This window comes from Panthera onca, chromosome B4, assembly GCF_046562875.1.
Source record: "Panthera onca isolate mPanOnc1 chromosome B4, mPanOnc1 haplotype 2, whole genome shotgun sequence".
In the NCBI taxonomy this organism is placed as follows: domain Eukaryota; kingdom Metazoa; phylum Chordata; class Mammalia; order Carnivora; family Felidae; genus Panthera; species Panthera onca.
Window position 1 is genome coordinate 129112847 of NC_138345.1, and position 21139 is coordinate 129133985.

At 45.4% G+C, this 21139-nt stretch overlaps 1 protein-coding gene across 3 annotated transcripts in view; it reads left to right on the top strand.

The window, feature by feature from the left end:
* Positions 1 to 20323, top strand: part of HMGXB4 (HMG-box containing 4) — a 30116-nt gene extending 9793 nt beyond the window's left edge. For all 3 annotated transcript variants that reach the window (XM_060656493.3, XM_060656494.3, XM_060656495.3), the window contains 6 exons: positions 9440 to 9521; positions 10517 to 10581; positions 12073 to 12178; positions 12626 to 12795; positions 17568 to 17690; positions 18184 to 20323. In XM_060656493.3, coding sequence (XP_060512476.2) covers positions 9440 to 9521; positions 10517 to 10581; positions 12073 to 12178; positions 12626 to 12795; positions 17568 to 17690; positions 18184 to 18228 — 591 coding nt within the window. In that variant the 3' untranslated portion in view covers positions 18229 to 20323. The remainder of the gene's footprint in view (positions 1 to 9439; positions 9522 to 10516; positions 10582 to 12072; positions 12179 to 12625; positions 12796 to 17567; positions 17691 to 18183) is intronic.
* The last annotated feature ends 816 nt before the right edge of the window (positions 20324 to 21139 follow it).

The window sequence follows — 21139 nt, forward strand, 5'->3', positions numbered from 1 at the left end:
TGCAGTCAGTGGCCTCCTTTCTGTTTCTTCTCCCATGCAATTACGACACCCTGATGCCAGAATGTCCTTAAGTACCACTTTGATGCCAACAGTCCTCTGGTTCAGCATCTTCAGTGGATCCTTCCCACCTTCACGTTCGACCCTAAGCTCCGAGAGGACCAGGGTCCTGTCTGTCACGCTCTCCACTTCATCCCTAGCACTGAACCCGCAGTCTGGCCCGCTGTATTTAGTCCATAGATGCTTGCTGAATGAATAAATATCAAAGTTAGTCCATAGATGCTTGTCGAATGAGTGGATAATCAAGGTCCAGACCCGAGGCCAAGCATCATAATTGTCCGTGATTTAGCCTTCAGCCTTCCTTCTCAGCTGTCCCCCTTAGTCGGCTTTACGTGCACTGTGGGGAAACCATTCTTGGCCCCTACATTCTTCCCTCTACTCCTCTGCTCATTTTTTGTAGTGATCTTCTTCTGTATTCTGCTTCCTATACGGAAGCTCTGCCTTCCCTTCAAGACCTAATCAAGTGCCGCCTCCTCCAAGACATGCTGCCCCTCCGGCCACAATTGTGACTTCCCCTGCCAGCTGGCTGTGGGAAGTCACTGCACTTAACTTTCCCTAACATTCGGGTTTTCTATGCATGTATTCCATTTCCCCTGTTAAAGACGGTAAGCTCCTTGAGGGTGCCGTAGCTCCTTAGGGGCTGTTGTGGTCACCTTACTGTCCCCTTCATCTCCTCAATGCCCTTGGTAGGCATTTTGTGATGCATGCAAAGTGAATGAAATGGGTGCAAACCTAGTACTGAAAAGGTGGGTCAGGAGCAAATTGTAAGAATCTTGAATAGTTAAGGACTTGGCAACGGGCACTTCGGGCTTATGAGCAGGACTTAGATATGCTCCACATGATCGTGTAAGAAGAAAATGATAGCGTGGCAGCAGGTGGGTGAGACCAAGGAGAGATTGTGACAGACCATGCAGGAGGTTATTATGGTCCAAGGTTTGGGGTACTGTAAAAGCCTGGTAGAGATTCAGAAGAGACTCTGAAGGGAAAACTGATAAGGTCTGGCAGCAGGGCTTGGGTCTGAGAAGGCGGAAACATAAATGAGGATAAAGATGTCCCTTAAGATTTTGAACCTGGGTGCCTTGGAAAATAAAATTATAATCTCTTCAAGTGTAGGACTTCTTTATAATTCCCCCACGGGGCTAGCAGTTGCTAGTAAAAAATGAACGGTAGTTTATAGCAAAAATTGTATTAGGAATCAGCATTTGATCGTGACTATCCAAACCTGAAGTAGTCATACTCTGAATGTAATCATTTATTTATCCAGCAAATACTTATGGAACACGTACCATGTTGTTTTAAACCTGACCTCTGCATAAAAATTTCTCGTGGAGTTTAAAAAAAAAAAATTCCTTTCCCGGGTTTTATTTCAGTATAGAAAAGAACTAAAAGTCCACCTAGAGATCAAAAGGAAAGCTTCAGGAATAGCGTCCCCCCAGACTACAGCAAGCAGAGGTTGGCTCTCCCACTGGTAGAAACACGGAAAGCCTCTGTGCACTTTCTGCTTGGATCCTATGACCAGCACTGGCACAAAAGTAGAGAAGCAAGGATGGCTGTTTTGGGAGAAGATAAGTCAGGTTTAGATTTTTTTTAAGATATAAGTGTGAAGCGATTCAAGGCTAAGAGTGTAGGCTGGGGAGCCAGACCACTTGGGTTCAAAGCCTGGCTCTGCCACTTACAAGCTGTGTGCTATTGGGCAAGTGACGTAACTTCTCCATGTAGAAGGTGTGGATGGTGGGGCACCTGGGTGGCTCAGTCGGTTGAGCGTCCGACTTCAGCTCAGGTCATGATCTCCCAGTCCGTGAGTTCGAGCCCCACGTTGGGCTCTGTGCTGTCAGCTCAGAGCCTGGAGCCTGCTTCAGATTCTGTGTCTCCTCCTCTCTCTGCCCCTCCCCTGCTCATGCTCTGTCTCTCTCTGTCTCAAAAATATATTAATAAAAACATTTAAAAAAAATTTTTTTTTTTTTTTTAAAGAAGGTGTGGATGATGACAGACCTACCTGATAGGGTCGTTAAGGGTTAAATGAGGTAATAATAATACATGTAAAAGGCAACCAACCCACAGGGGCACCATTGGGTTGTTTTTTTGTTTTTTTAAGAGTTTTAAGTAACCTCTACACCCAATACGGGGGCTTGAACTTACAACCCCCAGGTCAAGAGTCACATCCTCTGCTGACTAAGCCAACAGGTGCCCCTGGATATTTTACATTTATTACATTTATTTCAAAAGAAACAGCAGTGTGGGACATCTGTCAAACACCTTGGGAACTACTAGCTCGAGGTAATTCATGGTTGCTACATCTTATCACACGACATTCCTTTCAATAATGCCCTGTCTTTTCGAAGCTGGTCTTCTGTGATGGCTGTGATAAAAAGCAAGTACCATGTGAAGAGCCATGTGGGCACCCAGCTAAGTCTGGGAACTGTGGCTCTGCACATTAGTGAGCTTTCAATAGGAGCTGTTTTCATTGTCCTCTCCGGAGAAGTTCCAGAGAGTGATAGAAACGCAAGAGCTGGGGCTCAGCAGAGCAGGTGGGGCTCGGGTGAGGGTGGGGCGCTCCTGCACAAGAAGTGAGGTCCGTGAGCAGAGAGCCCAGAGAAGAATGTGGTACGGTGCACACAACGGGGCGCTGGAGAAGGCAGAGGGGGCCACTGTGTGGGAGGAGAAACCACAGAGGGGTCAGCGTGGCAGAAGTGAAGAGCAGACCGTTGGGGAGTAGACTGGACTCCCACTAGAGGGAGGAGGAGTTCAAGTGCGGCAGGGAGAGTGGGAGTCCATGCAGGAGTGAGAAGCGAGGGCAGCAGGGGTGGCACTGTCACCGGGTAGTCTTGATACAGACCAGGGGATTGAACTCTGTCTCCGGTGGAAGGTCACACACTCAGTGTTGAGCTGTGTTTGGGGAGTGGCTTTTTCTTGTGTTTGCGTGCTTGTGCGTTGGCTCATCGTTGAATCCCGCTTTCTGAGAAGGGGTAGCGAAGTCATCTGGTAACGTCTTGATGATTTCCCCCTGGGATCATCCTGTGGAGGGGAAGCTCTTGTTTATGCCGGTAACATTTTTTTTTTTTTTTTTAACGTTTATTTATTTTTGAGACAGAGAGAGACAGAGCATGAAAGGGGAGGGTCAGAGAGAGGGAGACACAGAATCTGAAACAGGCTCCAGGCTCTGAGCTGTCTGCACAGAGCCCGACGCAGGGCTCGAACTCACGGACCGCGAGATCATGACCTGAGCCGAAGTCGGCCGCTTAACCGACTGAGCCACCCAGGCGCCCCGGTGCCGGTAACATTTCAAAGACACCTTACTTTGGGTTTTGCTAAATCACTAAAAGCCCATTCGCTGCCATTCAGAATAATATCTGCGATGTTGCCGCTCCAGAGGCACGCCTTCAGTTATCTGTATGTTTCCAGAATGTTCATACTTCCTGTAAGCAAGCTGAGGCCAGCCAGGTGGCCTTGTGTCTGGCTCACTCAGGCGTTGTTGCTGATGGAGTAGCACGCTGAAGTCTGAGCCGTGGTTAGACTCGTGGCATTGCATGTGTCCTCTCGCTGCTGACACTGAAGCCGAGGAACAGCATCGATATGGGAAAAGTCAGCCGCTACCCTCTACTGAGTGCCTGCCGTGCGCCAGTGTCTCTTAGGCATCTGACCTCTCGGACTGTCTTGACTGATAGGAAAAGCCGAGAAGACAAAGATTTTAGCATAGGTCTCCTTAACCCCAAGCCTGTACTTTCTCAACTCTTACCACGTGCCCTTCTGAAGCCTCAGGAGATGGTTGTCCGGTGCCATGTGCCTTCATCGCAGCCAACGGTAGGTTCTGGGGTAAAGGAAACCGATGCGGCGGCTAGCGTCTCAACTAGTGTCTGAGATTCGTCCCGCTGAGATGTACAGACCTTGTTTGTAAGTCGAATGTGATGAAGCGCGGACAGCTGGGGCTCACACACGGCCGTCCCGGGTCCTTGTCCTAGTCTGCTGCTTAACCAGCTGTGTTCTCTGGCGATGCTTCCTCCCTGCTCATTTGTAAAATGCAGTTGTGTATACACGTAACACGCTCCGCACAGGCCCGGCTCCGGAAACAGCTGCGGTTGCACTTACTGTTGATTCTGTCCTAAGTTCTTCAAAAGCAGAAAGCAAGCTTGAAAACATCTTTCTTAAGCTGTTTTTCTCAACCGGTCATTTCACATGACCTCAATGAAGCAAGGAGACGATGCTTTTATGGTTTTCTTTGGCTTTGCTTCATAATATAACACCCACCTGATAGGAAGCAAACTCTGCAGTTATCCCACCTGTCTGGGCAACAGTTAAGATCTAGAAAGAAAACAGCGTTTCCAAGGAGTAAAAGCCAGCACCCTACAGCTCACTGGAGCGCTTCCTGGGCGGGGGAAGGAACGCTGGCCAGAGAGGCGTCGCCGGACCTCCCTGACCCTGTTCCGTTCCTGTTCCGTTCCCTGACCCTGTCCCTGGGCCAGAGCGAACATACCTGGCCCACCTCACGTGTGGGGGTGCCCTGAAAATCAGATGAGGGAGTGGAGGGGATTCACACTCCTCCCCTTTGGCACACAGTCCTGAGACTTTGTTACCCATCCTGTACGTATTCTGCACAACGTAAGTTGTGCCGGGCACGCGCCAGGTGCTATGGATTAAAGATGAGTAAGTGCAGTGCCAGCGTCCTGCCAACTCCGAGCTTTGGGTGTAGGAAGAGGGGTCGGAAAGTATTCAGTGCGTCGAGCCCCCCGCAGGCACGTGCCGAGTGCCGAGGGAGCACGGGGGAAGCCTGGGGTGCCAGAGAAGGTTCCCTCCAGCGGCACGTGTCATCTGAACCAGATCTCAGGGCCAGCTAGGAATTATCAGGTGGAAGTGAGGAGTGGGCTTTCAGGCAAGGAAGGGACTGAGATGCCAGGAGGCAGAGGATGTTGAGAGAAGCACAGAAGTGCACACGCGTGTGTGCGCGTGTGTGAGGTGGAGGCAGCAGAAGGTCGGGAGAAACCGTGTGGAAGGAAGAAGCATTGCTGCACCTGCCTCCGAGGACGGGGCGGTGGAGCTGGGGGAGCGATCGTAAGCCACGACCGCAAGAGTCTAGCTGTGGTTTCAAATGCGTCCCGAGCGCTGCACCAGGCGTTCGTCGGTGGTATTTCGGTGAGTTTCCACAAGAACCCGGTGAGGCGTAGACGTTCTCCTCTCCGTCTCCCAGAAGCAAGCTCAAGGGAGCGAAGTAACCTGCCCAGGGCACAGTCCTGTTCAGGGGCAGAGCGGGACTCTGAACCCACGATCTTTGTGATTGTGGGGCCCGTGCTCCTTCCGTTACACAGAGAGGATGTCTGCCTTCCACCCAGTGGTGTGCCGTGAGAGATGGCGCGAGTGCAGAGTGCGTTTTAGGAAGATTTCCATTCAGAACGGTTCAGGTAGAAGCTTTGCTGTGAAAACCGTACTTCTCTGGCACCCTCTCCTTTAGCCAGATCAGATTTAGGGATCTCGGTCAAATTAGTTCAGGAGAACATCAGGTGGTATTGTGGTTACAGGCGCAGGCTCCGAAGCCAGACCGGCTGCGTTTGGACGCTCGCCCCGCCACTCCTGCATGTCTGACCCTGCATCTCGGTTTCCTCATCTTTAAAATGGCAGGAATGGGGCGCCCAGCTGCCTCAGTCAGTTGAGCGTCCAACTTCGGCTCAGGTCGTGATCTCACGGTTCGTGAGTTCAAGCCCCGCATCGGGCTCTGTGCTGACAGCTCGGAGCCTGGAGCCTGCTTCGGATTCTGGGTCTCCCTCTGTCTCTTCCCCTGATCTGCTCGCTCTCGCTCTCTCTCTCTCTCTCTCAAAAATAAATAAACATTTAAAAAAAAATTTTTAATGGCAGGAATGGGGCGCCCAGCTGCCTCAGTCAGAAGGGCATGCAACTCTCAGTCTTGGGGTCATGAGTTGGACCCCCATGTTAGGTAGAGAGATTACTTTTAAAAGTTAAAAAAAAATTTAAATAAAATGGCAGTAATAATGGAATTTACCTCACAGGGTTGTTGCAAGGTTTAAATGAGTTTCTAGAGGTAAAGCTGTCCTACAGCACCTCCTATACGACATTAGTATTAATGAAGCACTTGTGTTCTTGTCATCAGCAGAAGAAAGCCAAGTTTTATTTTTAAGATTCATAAGTTATGTTTTGCCTTAATCCCCAACTGTTTTAGCCTTTAAAAGTTCTTAAACCAGAGCCTTGGGTGGGCTTGAAGAGGGATTTTCATCAGATTGTCAAAGAGTTCTATTTCCCAAAGGAGTTAAACATGACTACTTTATGAAAAGCACTAAGAAGTTTACTCTTTGAGGGATTCCTGGATGGATCTGTCGGTTAAGTGTCTGACTCTTGATTTTGGCTTAGGTCAAGATCCCAGGGTCATGGGGTTGAGCCTTGCATTGGCTCTGTACTGAGCGTGGAGCCTGCTTGAGATTCTCTCCCTCCCTTTGCCCCCTCCCCCACTGGCCCTCTCTCTTTCTAAAAAGAAAAAAATGTTACTCTTTGAAAGGTCTTGATACAGCGATACATGTCATCAAACACTTAAAAGGAGGTTCTGGCTGCAAAATTACAACATTGTGAGTCAGACTGAGTGGATCTGTTGGCAGTCATCTGCTACTAATAATAAAGTATCCAAGTTTTTGAAATACTAACATTTTATTAGGGGGAGTCCATATTGTTCCCGATGTAACCACTGTGAGCCACTTGCAATAGTGTATGTTTTCTTGCATTAGGAAGTCTAGAGTGGAATTACTGGCCTTGTATCTGGAGTCACATGGAAATATTTTGTGTGCATAGAGATCATCCATTATTTGTATATTTCTAACTACTCAACTACATTTAGAAAAATCTTTGTGCCCTGGAAAAAGTTTAACTGTTAAGTTTGCATTCCGAACTTTAGGTCCACAGACAGGAGTTGCATTTTGCACAGGGTTAGGTTCTAAGGTCAGCACCTAAGGTGGGAATTGTAAGTAGTTCAGGTTCCCTGAAAACCCCTCAGGAAGGCTGGCTTCACAACCAAAAGCTGACAGACTGCGGGTCCAACAGAACGTCAGCCCAGTGCAGCTGGGTTCTTCTCGGCACCGGGCGAAGTCATTGGCGTAGGCTCAGGAGCCATAATTATTATTTTTTCAATTACGTTAGCTACACGTATCAGAATCACACTTGGGTAGTGAGTTGTGCACACTGAAAGAGACATACAGGAGTTCTCCAGGACAAGCAGGTGTATGTTCTTTGTCACACTCGCTCCAAGGAATAGGTTCGTAGCATAGAATCACCCAACTAATCAGTCAATCCACCTCTCTCTCTCTCTCTCTCTCTCTCTCTCTCTCTCTCTCTCTCTCTCTCTCATAAATGGCCAAATATAGAACTTACATGAACTCCTGTCTATGTAGTGCCCCTCCATTGTATCTGGGGCCCAATAAAGGGGGATTTGAAAGAAGGGAGCGTTAGTTAAAAACCTTGGAACGTTTGGGGATATGAAGCTGCTCCTAAATTACTAACCAAACGCAGCACCCAGAACTCACTTCTGTCGCGTCTCTAAACAGGACTGGCTTCACCAGTAGAATACTAAAAATAGGACCTTCACTATTTAAATGAAACTGTTAAACTAAAGGCCTTGCTGCTATTTTCTTTACCTGATTTAGGCCAGATGATTTCACTTTATCATCCTTCTCCAAAATTCCCTGTTTTTAAAAAAAGCTTGTATTGGCCTTTTGGATGCTACAACTTCTATTTTGAAAGATACAGAGGGAATAGAAAAGAACTTATAGTAGTTTTCCATAGGAGCATAACAAATTACCGCAGATTTAGCAGTGTGCAACGACATCCACTGTTATCTCCCAGTTCTGTACCTCGGAAGTCCAGATAGGGCTCAGCTGGGCTCTCCGTCTCTCCCAACACTGAATCAGGGTTTGGGCCAGAACTGGGTCCTTCCCTGAGGCGAGCGAGGGCTCCTTCCTCTTCAGGTTGTTGGCAGTTTGTTCATGTTGTCGGCAGTATTCCGTTCTTTGTAGTTGTAGAACCCATGGCAACCTCTTTTCCTGAAGTTCAAGGTCAGTAGGAGAGTGTCTGATGTTGTGTTTCATCCCTTTCAAGGGCTCACCTGACTGACCGTGATAAGTCAGGCTGAGTCAGGATGGTCTCCCTTTTGATTAACTAAGATTCAACGAGACCTAAACTAGTGTGCAAAGTCCCTTTTGCCATACAACGTAACAGTCACGGGAATGATAGCCCGTCACATTCACCAGTCCTACTCACGCTCACAGGGATGGCACTATACGGGGCATGTGCACCAGGGGGCAGGAATCTTGGGAGCCGTCTTGGAATTCTGCCTGCCACAGAAATAATGCTGTCATAACGTTACTGCGTACCTACTGAAGTGCCACATACTGTTTGATTGATTCCCACCTTTGAGTTAAGATGGTATTATCCAAGTTTTACTCACAGGGAAACTAGAGCTCAGGGAAATGAAGCAGTTTGTGTTGCTAACAGATAGTATGGTCAGGATTCTGAACTACATCAGTTAGCATCCAAAGCCCGGGCTCTGGTTATTTTGTCACATTATCTTGCTAAATCCTGTCACTCCTTCCTCCCTGCTTGTGGAGGTATCACAATACAGTAAAGAATAAACATGCTTCGAGTAACACAAAGCAATTTGTTGAAGTGAGAGAGGTTCATCTTACATTGACTACCAAAGAATTGTTTTCAGTTGTTTACCTGCTTCCCACATTGGACCGCAAGAATGTGAATAATAAAATAATGATAAACTACAGCTAACAGGAAAAGCAGGATCAGGGAAATTATAACACTAGAAATCAAAACCAGAGGAACAAAACAAACAGATTTGGCTCTTGGCTTTCTGGTCCCAAAGTAAAGGGAAATAATATGATTCTTCTTTTCAAAGATGAGAAAAATAGACGCTCCAGGAGAGGTAAAGATTTTCTTAGCACATAGTTCTCAAACACATAACGTGGGATTGTATATAGGTGAATGAAGGGCTTTACAAGTAATTATCAAGTAGCTGCAACAACCTGAAAGATCTAGAAATGATTTAGCCTGTGGTTTTTACCTTCTAAAGTAAAACCGGGGGTGCCTGGCTAGCTCAGTCAGTAGAGCACGTGACTCGATCTCGGAGTTGTGAGTTCCAGCCCCACTTTGGGTATAAAGATTACTGAAAACTAAAATCTTTTAAAATAAAAGTAAAGCCGATATGTATTAATTAAATACTAAGTATCATTAAAAATGAAATATAATTAAAAGCTATCCTGTTTAGGAAGCTGGTTAGTGGTTCCGAACTGTTCCCTAGATGGAAAAGTATAGGTCTCTTTTCTGGTTTGTAACTCAACCTGTGTTCTAACGAAGTCTCCCCTGTTCTGTTTCCACGTGACACCAGCCAAAAAAGAAGAACATGTCTGCCTACCAGGTGTTCTGTAAAGAGTATCGTGTGACCATCGTGGCTGACCATCCAGGTATAGGTAAGGACATTTCTCATCCTCAGCTTTGTTCTGTCCGTCTTTATCTCAGAAACAGTGCAGTGAACTCAGCCAGTCAGCAGGCAGCTTCTTCCTGTGGTACTAAAATACCACAAAGCTCGTGTTTTTCCCCCCTCGGTTCTGAAGTCACTTGAGGTTCTGTCTTAGTCCACCCGTCCCTAAAAGAGATAAGCTTTCTGTTTATATCCCTTAAAATGAGAAAACGGGAAACTGAATAAAATCAAATGTTAGGGAGCCCTGCACATACACCTGCAGTTGTTCGCTGCCGTGATTCCCCGGCTGACCTTTCCCTCTGGCCCCTGGGTGTGAGTTACAGCGAGGCGACTTGCATTGCTGCTGTCTGTCTCTGTGTCAGAAGTTAGCGAGGTGAGAGAAACACTCCGCCACAGACCTTGACAAGTCACGTAACCTCCGCAGATCTCATTTGCCTGATGGGTACAGTGGCTTCACAACCTTCTCATCAAGGTTGTTGTGAGGCCCACGTGAAGCACCGTAGCAGATAGGAGCGCTTTATAAAGCATGACCTTGCTGTGCCGATGGAAGGGCAGCGTTACGCTTCTCAAGGGTTGCTTCTGGGCTGCTCGAGGGAAATTCCTCTTTGGTTCTCCGCTCTCAAAACTTGGTAAAAATCTAACGTTTTCTGTCAAATTCTACACAACACATCTTCTTTAACCCAAGTTGATAAGCTCTGTATAATGAGGTCAAATTGAAAGACCCCCGAAAGAGGCTGAAGGGATAGATCTCTGGAGAATAGGTATGTGAGAATTTGAGCCTATCTCATGACCACCCAGTAGCCCCTTCCTTCCCTAGAGAAAAGAATCAAGACAAGTGTTGGGGTTTTAGTGTGGTTTTCTGAAAGAACCTTGTGCTATTTAAATCTGAGCTGGGAAATCCTTCTAGTTTTTGCTCTTATCAATCTTCTGTTTGATTTATAGTCCAACCTTTACTGTGTCGCGTTTTTTGCCCTTTCATGCCAGACTTCGGGGAACTCAGTAAAAAACTGGCTGAGGTGTGGAAGCAGTTGCCAGAAAAAGACAAACTGGTAAGTACGCTTTCGTACGAACGCAGTTTTCATTGCTTTGTGCCTTGCAAAATATGTAATTCTTCTGTAGTCCATCAAGCCAACAGTGAAAATGGTGAAAAAAAATTATAGATCAATAGAAAATGGTTTGGCAGGGGCGCCTGGGTGGCTCAGTCAGTTGTGTGTCCGACTTCAGCTCAGGTCATGATCTCATGGTCCGTGGGTTCGAGCCCCACATCGGGCTCTGTGCTGACAGCTCAGAGCTTGGAGCCTGCTTCGGATTCTGTGTCTCCCTCTCTCTCTGCCCCTCCCCTGCTCATGCTCTGTCTCTCTCTGTCTCAAAAATAAATACAAACATTAAAAAATAAAAAATAAAAAAAAATTAAAAAAGAAAATGGTTTGGCAGAGGACATTAACACTGGCTGGTGCCAGTTTACTCTAGTGTGGATTTAACTGCAGGGAGGCTATCTTTTCTATCCTTATCTAGCTGTTTTCCAGCAGCCTTCCATTTGAGCCAAAAGATGACCTGAGTTGGGGAGTGATGAAGGGTTAAAAGAGAATCTAAGATCAGACCCCTTTCCTGAAAACAGCCACTGGTCAGTAAAGGTCCGAGAACTGAGGAAGGTCATCTGCATCATGGTTACTGCAAATGAGAAAAATATGGGCTGTGTTTACTAGGTGAGTGGCTTGCAGGCCATCATCCTCATCAGCCAATACCAAATAATATACCCTCCTATCAGGAAGCCGGCAACACAATGATAACTAGTTCTACTGAAATCATTCACAGTCACTTTTCAACTGGGTGATGTGACGGTTGGTCTAGGAACTAGAATTACCGTCTTTCTTTACAGCACAGCTCATCTGGGTGAAGCAGTGAAATTATTGTCACCTGGGTAGGTTATCTTTACTTTCTGTTTTCCGTGTCATTGTCATCCTGTTATTGGCATTGCCAACCAGCAGGTCAGAAGAACTATTTGGACCACATGGACATCATACCGAGCCAGGTGTTTACCCTATGATTTTCCATTTCGACCTCCGAGTGATCTCAAATCTCTGCTGAGACCTAACCATTAGCATGAAGGAACGTTTGCAGTCCTGTACTTAGGTATCACCGTAGTCACCATCTGAAGCCTGTTTGGTAACCCTCAGCGTAAAAGTTAGCATTAAGAGGTGCCTGGGCGGCTCAGTCAGTTGAGCATCCAACTTCCACTCAGGTCATGATCTCACAGTTCGTGAGTTCAAGCTCTGCATCGGGCTCACTGCTATCAGCATTGAACCCGCTTCGGATCCTCTCTACCACCCATCCCCCTCAGCCCCTCCCCTACTCGTGTTCTTTCTCAAAAATAAACATTAAAAAAAAAAAAAAAAAGTTAGCATCAACCCTCTGTCTGCCCCCCTCCAGGATTTCCTTTCCCTTTCTTTTCTTCATTCTCCCCTTCCGTGACTGCTTTCCCTTGTATGTTTTGTCTGGATTCATTTATCGTAACTTACTTTGCCCTGATCTGATTGCAGATTTGGAAGCAAAAAGCTCAGTATCTGCAACACAAACAGAACAAAGCAGAAGCTACAACTGTGAAAAGAAAAGCCTCCTGCTCGGAAGTTCCCGTGAAAGTAAAAGGTTGGGGCTCCGACCTCTTTTCCTGAGAGCATGGTGAATTTTGCTTCCTAACCAGGAAATTGGGAGTGCAGCCTATATCAGAAGCAGATCTTGATACCCACATATTATCACTGAATATTATAGATTGCAAAAAAAACAAAATTAGAAAATATAAATCAGAAGTCAGCAAACTTTTTCTATAAAGGGGCAGGGAGTAAATATTTTAGATCTTGTGAGCCATAGGCACTCTCTGTCACATATTCTCCTTTATTTTTTCTACAACCATTTAAAAATGTGAAGCCATTCTTAGCTCACAGGCTATGCAAAAACACGTACAGATTTGGCCCACAGTGCACAGTTTTGCTAAGGCCTGGTATAGGTCGTAACAGGGGGACATCAGGAAGAAGATTTTTGTGGTGTTCCAGGCCATGGGTAAGCTTTATCTCTCTATTTTGTCTCTGTTCTCAGCTTCCTCTGCAGGAGTACTGTCTCCCCAGAAGAAATCCCCACCCACCACCATGCTGTTACCAGCCTCGCCAGCCAAAGCCCCTGAGACAGAGCCCATTGATGTCGCTGCTCATCTACAGCTGCTGGGAGAGTCCCTAAGCCTCATTGGACACCGCCTGCAGGAAACCGAGGTGAGTGGCACTATAAGCATAGCTCCAGTTTCTGGTACGATGTGAATCTGTTTGCTCCTTCCATGTGCACCCAGCGAGCAACTACTACTCTTTTATGCGAGATTATGCCAGGTGCTAAGGACAGAGTGACAAGATACGTCCTCGTGAAAACCCCTAGAGATAAGGAATCTACTGGCTGTCAAAGTCTACCCTTACCCCATCCTATTGAACAATGGCACAAAAAGAAGTTAGGTATTCTATGATTTTTTTTTTCCCAATTTTTATTGAGATACAATTGGTCTATAATCCTGTATTTTGATTTTTTAAAAATGCAGTGGAAAAAGTGAATACAAATCCCATGGAAGTTTTGATCATTGGTACTTCTAAGAGAGTTTCAATTTTTCTGCACAATTCCAGTAAGGTCTTAAATAGAGTAAATTGTATAGGGGATTAAGGCTTCCTCTACTTCTTTGAAAATAAGTAGCAAATAGGGAAATTGAGGTTCTCAAGCTCTTTATTACTGCGTGCTTGAATTATACAGTGCTGTGTGCCCTAGGGAGATCTTTGTCCTTTTAAGCTTCAATTTCAAAATCACTTAACCTGAAAAGCTGTCATGTTCCATTTCTATTACCATATTCAATTTCTAATCATATTACCCCCTTGGCTAACCCAGTCGTGTAGTATTTCACTTTTCCACTGGGTCCTGATAGGACATTTCAGCAAAGAAATCAGTCTCCACTACTAAAGCCATAAAAATCAGTGTAGGAATATAAAACTATTCACTTGCTTCTCTGTGGAAGTTGAACTGTTATTCAACAAATAAAATGCCAAAGGCCGCAAAAGATGAAGGTTACCTAAGTTTTTTGGCTAGTTTTAATAACTTAGCAGATTTCAAAACAACTGGGGTATTTTCATATAGACTCAGATATTTAAATGGATGTAGATACTTCAAGAGTAAAATGTTCTGGGATCCTTACTTATTTTTCGTATTTAATCATTCTCAATTTCCTAAAGAGTTAAAAATAAAAATGATTTGTTTTATGCACCTTCTGTATTCCAGACTTCCCCTGGTATTTCCATTTAGTTTAGAAACTATTTGTTGAGTACCTAGGCATTATTTCAAAAACTTGTGGGGATAGGGGCACCTGGGTGGCTCAGTCAGTTGAGCATCTGACTTCATCTCAGGTCTTAATCGCATGGTTTGTGAGTTCAAGTCCCACGTCGGGCTCTCTACTGTCAGCACAGAGCCCACTTCAGATCCTCTGTCTCCCTCTCTGTGCCCATCCCCTCCCTCCCTCCGTCTCTCTCTCTCTCTCTCTCTCTTTCTCAAAAATAAACATTTATTTAAAAAAACAAAAAAAACTTGTGAGAGTAGAAAATCTGACTTGCTTCCTGATGGTTTCCGATCATCGGGAAACTTACAGTCTCACTGGAAAGATAGAACATACATATAGTTAGCAATTAAGGGGCACAGGGGTGGCTCATTGAGTTAAGCATCTGACTCTTGATTTCAGTTCAGGTCGTTCGTGATCTCATGGTTCGTGTGTTTGAGCCCTGCATTGGCTCTGTGCTGACAGCACGGAACCTGCTTGGGGTTCTCTCGCTCCCTCTGTCTCTCTGTCCCTCCCGTCTCGTGATCGATCTCTCTCTCTCTCTCTCTCTCTCTCAAAAATAAATAAATAAATAAACATTTAAACAAAAACAAGCCAGCTTCTGTGAGCAGCTGCTTTGAAAAAGTTACACATACATGGTGACCAGAGAAGGGGAAGACTCAGTATGCCTGGGTGGCTCAGTCAGTTAAGTGTTCGACTTCAGCTCAGGTCATGATCTTGTGGTCCATGAGTTCAAGCCCCATGTTGGCCCCTATGTTGACAACTCAGCACATGGAGCCTGCTTCAGATTCTGTGTCTCCCTCTCTCTCTACCTCTCCCCCACTCACGTTCTATCTCTCTCTCTCTCAAAAATAAATAAAACATTAAAAGTGGGGGGGGGGGGAGAAGACTTGTGCAGGTTCTCTAGCCCCCTTTATGTAACAGTCTTATTGAGATACAATTCACATACCTTAAAGTTCACCTTCTGAAACTGTAGAATTTAGTGGTGTTCAGTATATTCACAGAACTGTGGCCCCATCACTACCATCTAATTCCAGAACATCTTTGTTACTCCCGAAAGGAGTCACAAGTCTGATATTCTAATTTTTTCCTAACGTAGTACATCACAATGGGCATACATCAAAATGACGTGCCACCTGAAATACATACCACACTTCAAGGAACACTGGTGTCTACAAGTCACTCATTTATAGATGGGACACCAGGGGCCTAATAACGTTAAGTGACGATTACAAGTTGACACTCTGGCAGAGCCCAGCGTGCCTCGCTCCTGACCTTGTCTCCCTGAGGCCAGCTGATGCGGTGAGAGAAGCTAGAGCCCAGTGAGAGTCAGGGAGAGTCAAGAGGGATTTTGTGAAAGGGAGGTGCTCTTCCAGCAGGGCCTGGAGGGATCTGGAGGGTTTTGTTTCCTGGAGACGTCGGAGAGAGACCTTCCAAAGCCAGAAAACAGTGCGCATCTCTGTTGCTTGGAATCGGGGTCTTCTACAGAGATGGATGAAAGGAGCCCCCCACTCCCACTTTAACCAGGTCTTCTAGCTGGTTTATATATCGGGACTCCACATCTGGGGTTTTTGTAAGTTTTTCATTTAAATCCCAGTTAATGAACATGCAGTGTAATATTAACTTCAGGTGTACAATATAGTGATTCAACACTTCCGTACATCACCCGGTGCTCATTGCAAGGGAGCTCCTTAATCCCCTTCCCCTGGTTCACCCATCCCCAACCCCCCCCCTCCCCCCCCCCCCCCCCGCCCACCTCCCCTCCAGTGACCAGCGGTGTGCTCTCCATAGTTAAGAGTCTGTTTCTTGGTTTACCTCGCTCTCACTCTTTTTTTTCCCCCTTTGTTCGTTTGCTTTGTTTCTTCCATGTCAGGTTTTATTTGAAAAAAGGGTTTTACTGCTAAAATGATGACAATTTAGACCATCCTACACGTAAGATAGAGGAAGCCTAAAAATTAAGGCCGTAGCCCAAATTACAGAAGGTTTGGACGCTCTCAAATCTTTATTCTCCGCTATGGAGGAACCTCAGGGATTTTTGTTGGTTTGTTTTGAGTAGGGAGGGATGTGATCAGCGCTCTCATTTGGTTTTCTCTGAAAGTATCTTCTGTTTTAGATTGGGAGTGACACCTGACTTGGGGAGAAGTTGTGTAACTGTAATGCAGTCCAGACATGACAAAGACTTGAATTAAGTCAACACATATTTATTGAGGGCTTGCTCTGTGCAGAATACCAGCAGTTATTGAGAAGATATGAAAAGAAATATGACAGGGTTCCTGCCCTCAAGTTGCTTATAATTCATTAGGAGAGTCCGACATAAAACATCAGCTATAATTACCTGTAGGGCAAAAGTAATGGAATAATATTATTAATTGCTAACTGGTTGATTGCTTACTCAGCCAACTTTGGTTCAAAGGGCTTTAAATCGATTCTTTCATGTAATTCACACTGCAGCTTTGTGGGGAGAATTTTTGTTCCCTCTCTTTTACAGAAGAAAAAAACAGATGTATGTAGAGAGACTAAGTAACTTGCTCTGGAGTTGAGCCCCTAAGTGCTAAAACAGATGCCTGAATTCGGTGGCGCAACTCAAGGTCCACGCTCTTAACCCCTTGCTGCACAGCCCCCCTTGCAAGGAGGAGAGGGGAGGGAAGAGTGGGCGATGGCAAGGCCTTGAGACTGGACAGTTGTGTGAGTGGTGGTGACCTTAACAGAGAAGGGGTGCTAGGAGGAGGGCAGGCGATTTCTCTTTACGGCATGTTGAGATTTGGAAACATCCAAACTGAGAGACCTAGCAGGCAGCCAGAATGCAGTTTGGGAGACGAAGATGTGGGTAATAATGGTAATAATTACTGATACTTTTTGAACACTTACCATGTACCAGGCACCATTCCAAGTACCTTGTACCTGTTATCTCCCTCATTCCCCTCTGCGCAGGCTATTTCACGGGCACAGCATAGGAAGCATCTTGCCCCAGGACAGAAGCAGTGCGTAGGGGACCTGTCGGTCCTGAGCCCACAGCTCCTTCTCTGAAGGACTGTGCTGTGTCCCTGGCTGACATAGCCTCACAGGGCTTCTAGTTAAAGCAGATGATACAAGAGCTAGGCAGGGGCATTGCAGCAAGCAGTCTTATTTCTTACCTATTTGAATCACAGACAGACATTATGCATTGGGCAAGATGTTAAAATTTGAAATAAACCCCATTCACTTCTTTCTGAGGGTGAACAACTCAACCCAGAAAAGTGGGATCATCAGCTATCAAAAAGCCACGTCCGTGGAGAAGTGTGCGTATGTTTGTGTTAAATGTTAATGCGTAGGGCTGTAGACCTCTCAGTTCTCACACTTGAGCTCTGTGGAGTTCATAAGAAAAGTACTTTTGCACACATGACTTCCACAAATCTTCCCAGGAGCTCTCTGGAGTAGGGAAGTCCAAGTGACTAACCCTAGGGTGCACAGAGGGTAAGATGGGGGAGGAACATAGAAAGGGAACTTGGGAATGTATTGTAAAAGTTTTCTTTTTAAACAACTTACAGAGTTCTCAAAGCAGATACCTTCCATTTCTGCTGCAAGTTGCATAGGACGGGCAAGACTTAAAAGAACAATGTGAGGAAACCAACCAGAACGCGGAGGGAGCGTCAGGAGTGGGACTCGATTACAACCTGCTCTCCCTTACTGCTCTCCTTTCAGGGCATGGTGGCTGTGTCCGGCAGTCTGTCAGTGCTTCTGGATTCCATCATCTGTGCGCTTGGCCCCTTGGCGTGTCTGACCACACAACTACCTGAACTGAACGGCTGTCCCAAGCAGGTCTTGGTGAGTTTTCCCTGTTTTCCTTGGCGTTTTTTCAGCCAGACCCCTCAGGAGCCACAGAGGCCCTGCCTTAACGAGCTCTATCGGGCACAGGTTCACAGGCTTCCTGGCAGATGGCGCTCCCTCCGTATATTGGCCCATGAACGTGGTACCGGGTTGCTGAATACATGCTGTGCTTTGCGTGCAACTAGAAAACGTGCTGTTTCCCAAAACAGTCCTTGGGAGAGAAGCATTCTAGCCCCTGAGGGGCCGCACCTCCTGTGTTGCCTATTTGCATGTCTATACACAGAGACGGAAGAGGAGGCTTCTGCTGCTTTTCCACGAGGATTAATGGGAAGAGTCAGCAGAAAAGCTCCTAGGGGAGCAGACAGCACGGTGCCAGCTTCACTCTCTAACTCTCGGTTTCCTTTCTCCTCTCTCTCCTCTGAACAAAGAAACAGGTCTCAGGGAACTAAGGTAAAGTACTGTCAGCTGAACCTCTTCCCTTGTTTTGCAGTCAAACACACTAGACAACATTGCTTACATCATGCCTGGACTGTGACCTCGAGGAGTCCCGGGACAGAGACCTCATCCAACCCTATTGCTGGTTTGTGTATATGTGGATGCGCCAGATCACTGGTCTCCAGGTGTAGGTTTTAAATTTTTATATATATATATACATATATATATATACATATATATATAATGTACAATATATACATAGGACTGTAACTACTTTGCTTTTAATAATTTTATGAAATGGCAAAGGTTTAGCCAAGAGGAAACCTTGGCATGAATATGGACTTGGGATTCTTTTTTCTCCTGTGGTGGATAAATCTGCCTTAAAAATCAATGTAACTTGGGGGCTGGGGGCTTGTTCTGGGTGCCAAGGGCATCTCTTTATGGACAGCTAAAAATGTGATTTTTTTCCAAACTCAGCTGTACCTCCAGACCCATCACTGACCACTTGCCTTACCTGTCTCACAGTCTGAAGTATAATAGGGAAGATTATGGGAAGATGCCAGTTGACTGAGAGAGTACAAAGCCTTTCAACCTGAAGTGACCTAGGCAGGAGGTGATAAAATCATTCCCATCTTCCAGTCACTGCAGTGGCTTAGGTGAACTTCATAGGGGGTTCATTCCGTTTCCTGCTCTACCGGTGTCTGTGTCTCAAAATTTATTGTAATCATTGGTACCATTAGCAGCCTCCGTAGGGGCCGAGGAGTTACGTGAGCCCCAGCAGCGTGAAACACCTTGGAGAGGGTAAAGCTGTGACTGCACAAGTTGAACATACATTGTGAGCTGACCCAGAATATTCCATCTGCAGAACTAATTGCTGGTATCTTCCATTGGCAGCATTTGCTTAGCCACCGAGTCCTCACAGGTTTTGCTGCTTAGTTGCTTGATAGTTGTGGAAGATGAACTTGGCCCAGCGTGATTCTTGGGTTCATCCAGTTGGCTCCCCTGGTGGGCAGATACCCAGTGTTCTGCATTCCACACATAAGTGAATTGCAAAAAAGTACTCGATTCTCATGTAGGTTTATTTATGTGCGCGTGTGAATGTGTGTTTTAATTATGTGTATTTAACTCTTTAAAATCTCTTAGATTTTAATTTATCCTGTAAATTTCTGTATATATAATTTAATAACAAAAGCCTCCACCAGCAACAGCACGTGGAAGACACAGATTTGTCATTTCTTCCCTCCTTCTTTCTTCTGATCTCCACTGAAAACTCCCAAGTCATTTACATTTTAAGGTATCATGCCTCAAAAAGGAATCATTATGTCAGGATTCTAATTCTTTATAATTCAATAATGTCAAGAAAGTAAAATTAAAAGGAATGTTACCATTCCCAGCTGCCCACTTTTCCAAAGAACCAGACTTCTGCTTCCCAGTTCCGAAGAAGACAGTTGAACGCTTGAGGGTTGTTTTCCAACTTGGTGTGAGGTTCCCTGCCAAAACTAAGCTCCGGGGGAACTGTGCTTTCTTTCCCTGGCCGAGGCACAGCACTACAGCATCTAAGTAGATCTTCGAGGACCCTTCAGCCAGCCTGCATCCTGCTTAATCCCTTCCCTTCTCCCCACCCGAGGGGGTCGCAGGGTTTTGTTTCCTGAAGGTGCTCTAGCTGCTGATTGGCCCTCAGCTCAGAGCCGTGGGGAAGTTTAATTGGGGAGACAGAAGGAAATGGGTGTGTTTGGGAACCAAAATCAAGAAGAGCAGATCTGGGTTTGATTTCTTGTGTCAGACCCTGTGCCACGCCTCATCTGTACCGTGGAAGCTTCCTGTTTGACACAGGGTATCAAGGAGGGGCCTTGAAGACAAGGATTAGTACGAAAGAAGTCAGTCAGTCCTACCATTGTCATTTGTGCACGTGAATGAAATCCTGATGAGGACCTGCTTTTTGTTGGTTTGTTTTCCTTTAAAACCCAACCCTATTGTATTTGTATTTAAATTTGTACACATTTGTATGATAATCTGTACCTTGTGGTATTTGGTACTATTAGAGGAAAAACTTTGGATTCAGACCTTCTTGCAGTTTTTATATCATTGTTTTATTTTGTTTTTTAAATAAATTCTAGTGGTTTGATCCAAATCCCATTACAGTTGTATAAAGAAATAAAATTTTGTACTTATATTATTAAAAATCACATTTTTAATATTTGTAGTCCGGTCTCAGGTTATCTTTTCCCTGTTGCTGAGCAAGTTGCTATGAAATTCTAAAACCTGTCGTTTTTCACCTATATTGTACCATGATTTTTTTTTTTTTTTAAAGAAAAATCTCTATCTGGAATAGAGGCCAAGTTTCTGATCTTAGCCATTTTTCTAACTTACATCTTGCTCTGTCTCTATTAACTTTTACATTGTACAGTCTCTCGTGTTCTCTCCCTTGCAAACTAAAAACCAGTGACTCTGTGAGAGAAGCTCTATTCACTGGTAAATGAAATTGTGTGTACACTACAGTGTTAGCCTAACTCAAGAAAATATCAGTCGTGTATTAAGGGTCACATCTAAATCCTGTGCTTAACCATGATATATTTCATTGCCGTTTCGGTCCTATCTTGACCTAATGAATGATGTTGGATAGGTCACTTAGTCTTTATGGGTGTCCAAAGTCCCACCAGTAAAATAGTGTTAAGGTCACTCCTGCCTCCAGGCCTGCGGCCAGCCAGCCTGACATGAATGACTAAAAATACTGTGAACATTTAATATGTGGAAATTTGACCTCTCTAGGTAAAAATTTCAATGTAAAGACAAGGTGTGACTAGTCCTACTAAATAGTGAAATATTCGGTCAATGGGAAGACTGACCTCTTACGAAGAGACTGCAAGAAAGAGACTGAATGACTCTTAAGGAGTGATTTGCATGTTTTCTCACATTTAGTCCTCCCACAAGCCTTCTGAGTATTCTCCCCTTTTACAAATGAGACCAATGCAGAAAAGTGCTTTGCCTGAGGTGGTACAGCTAGTAAAGGG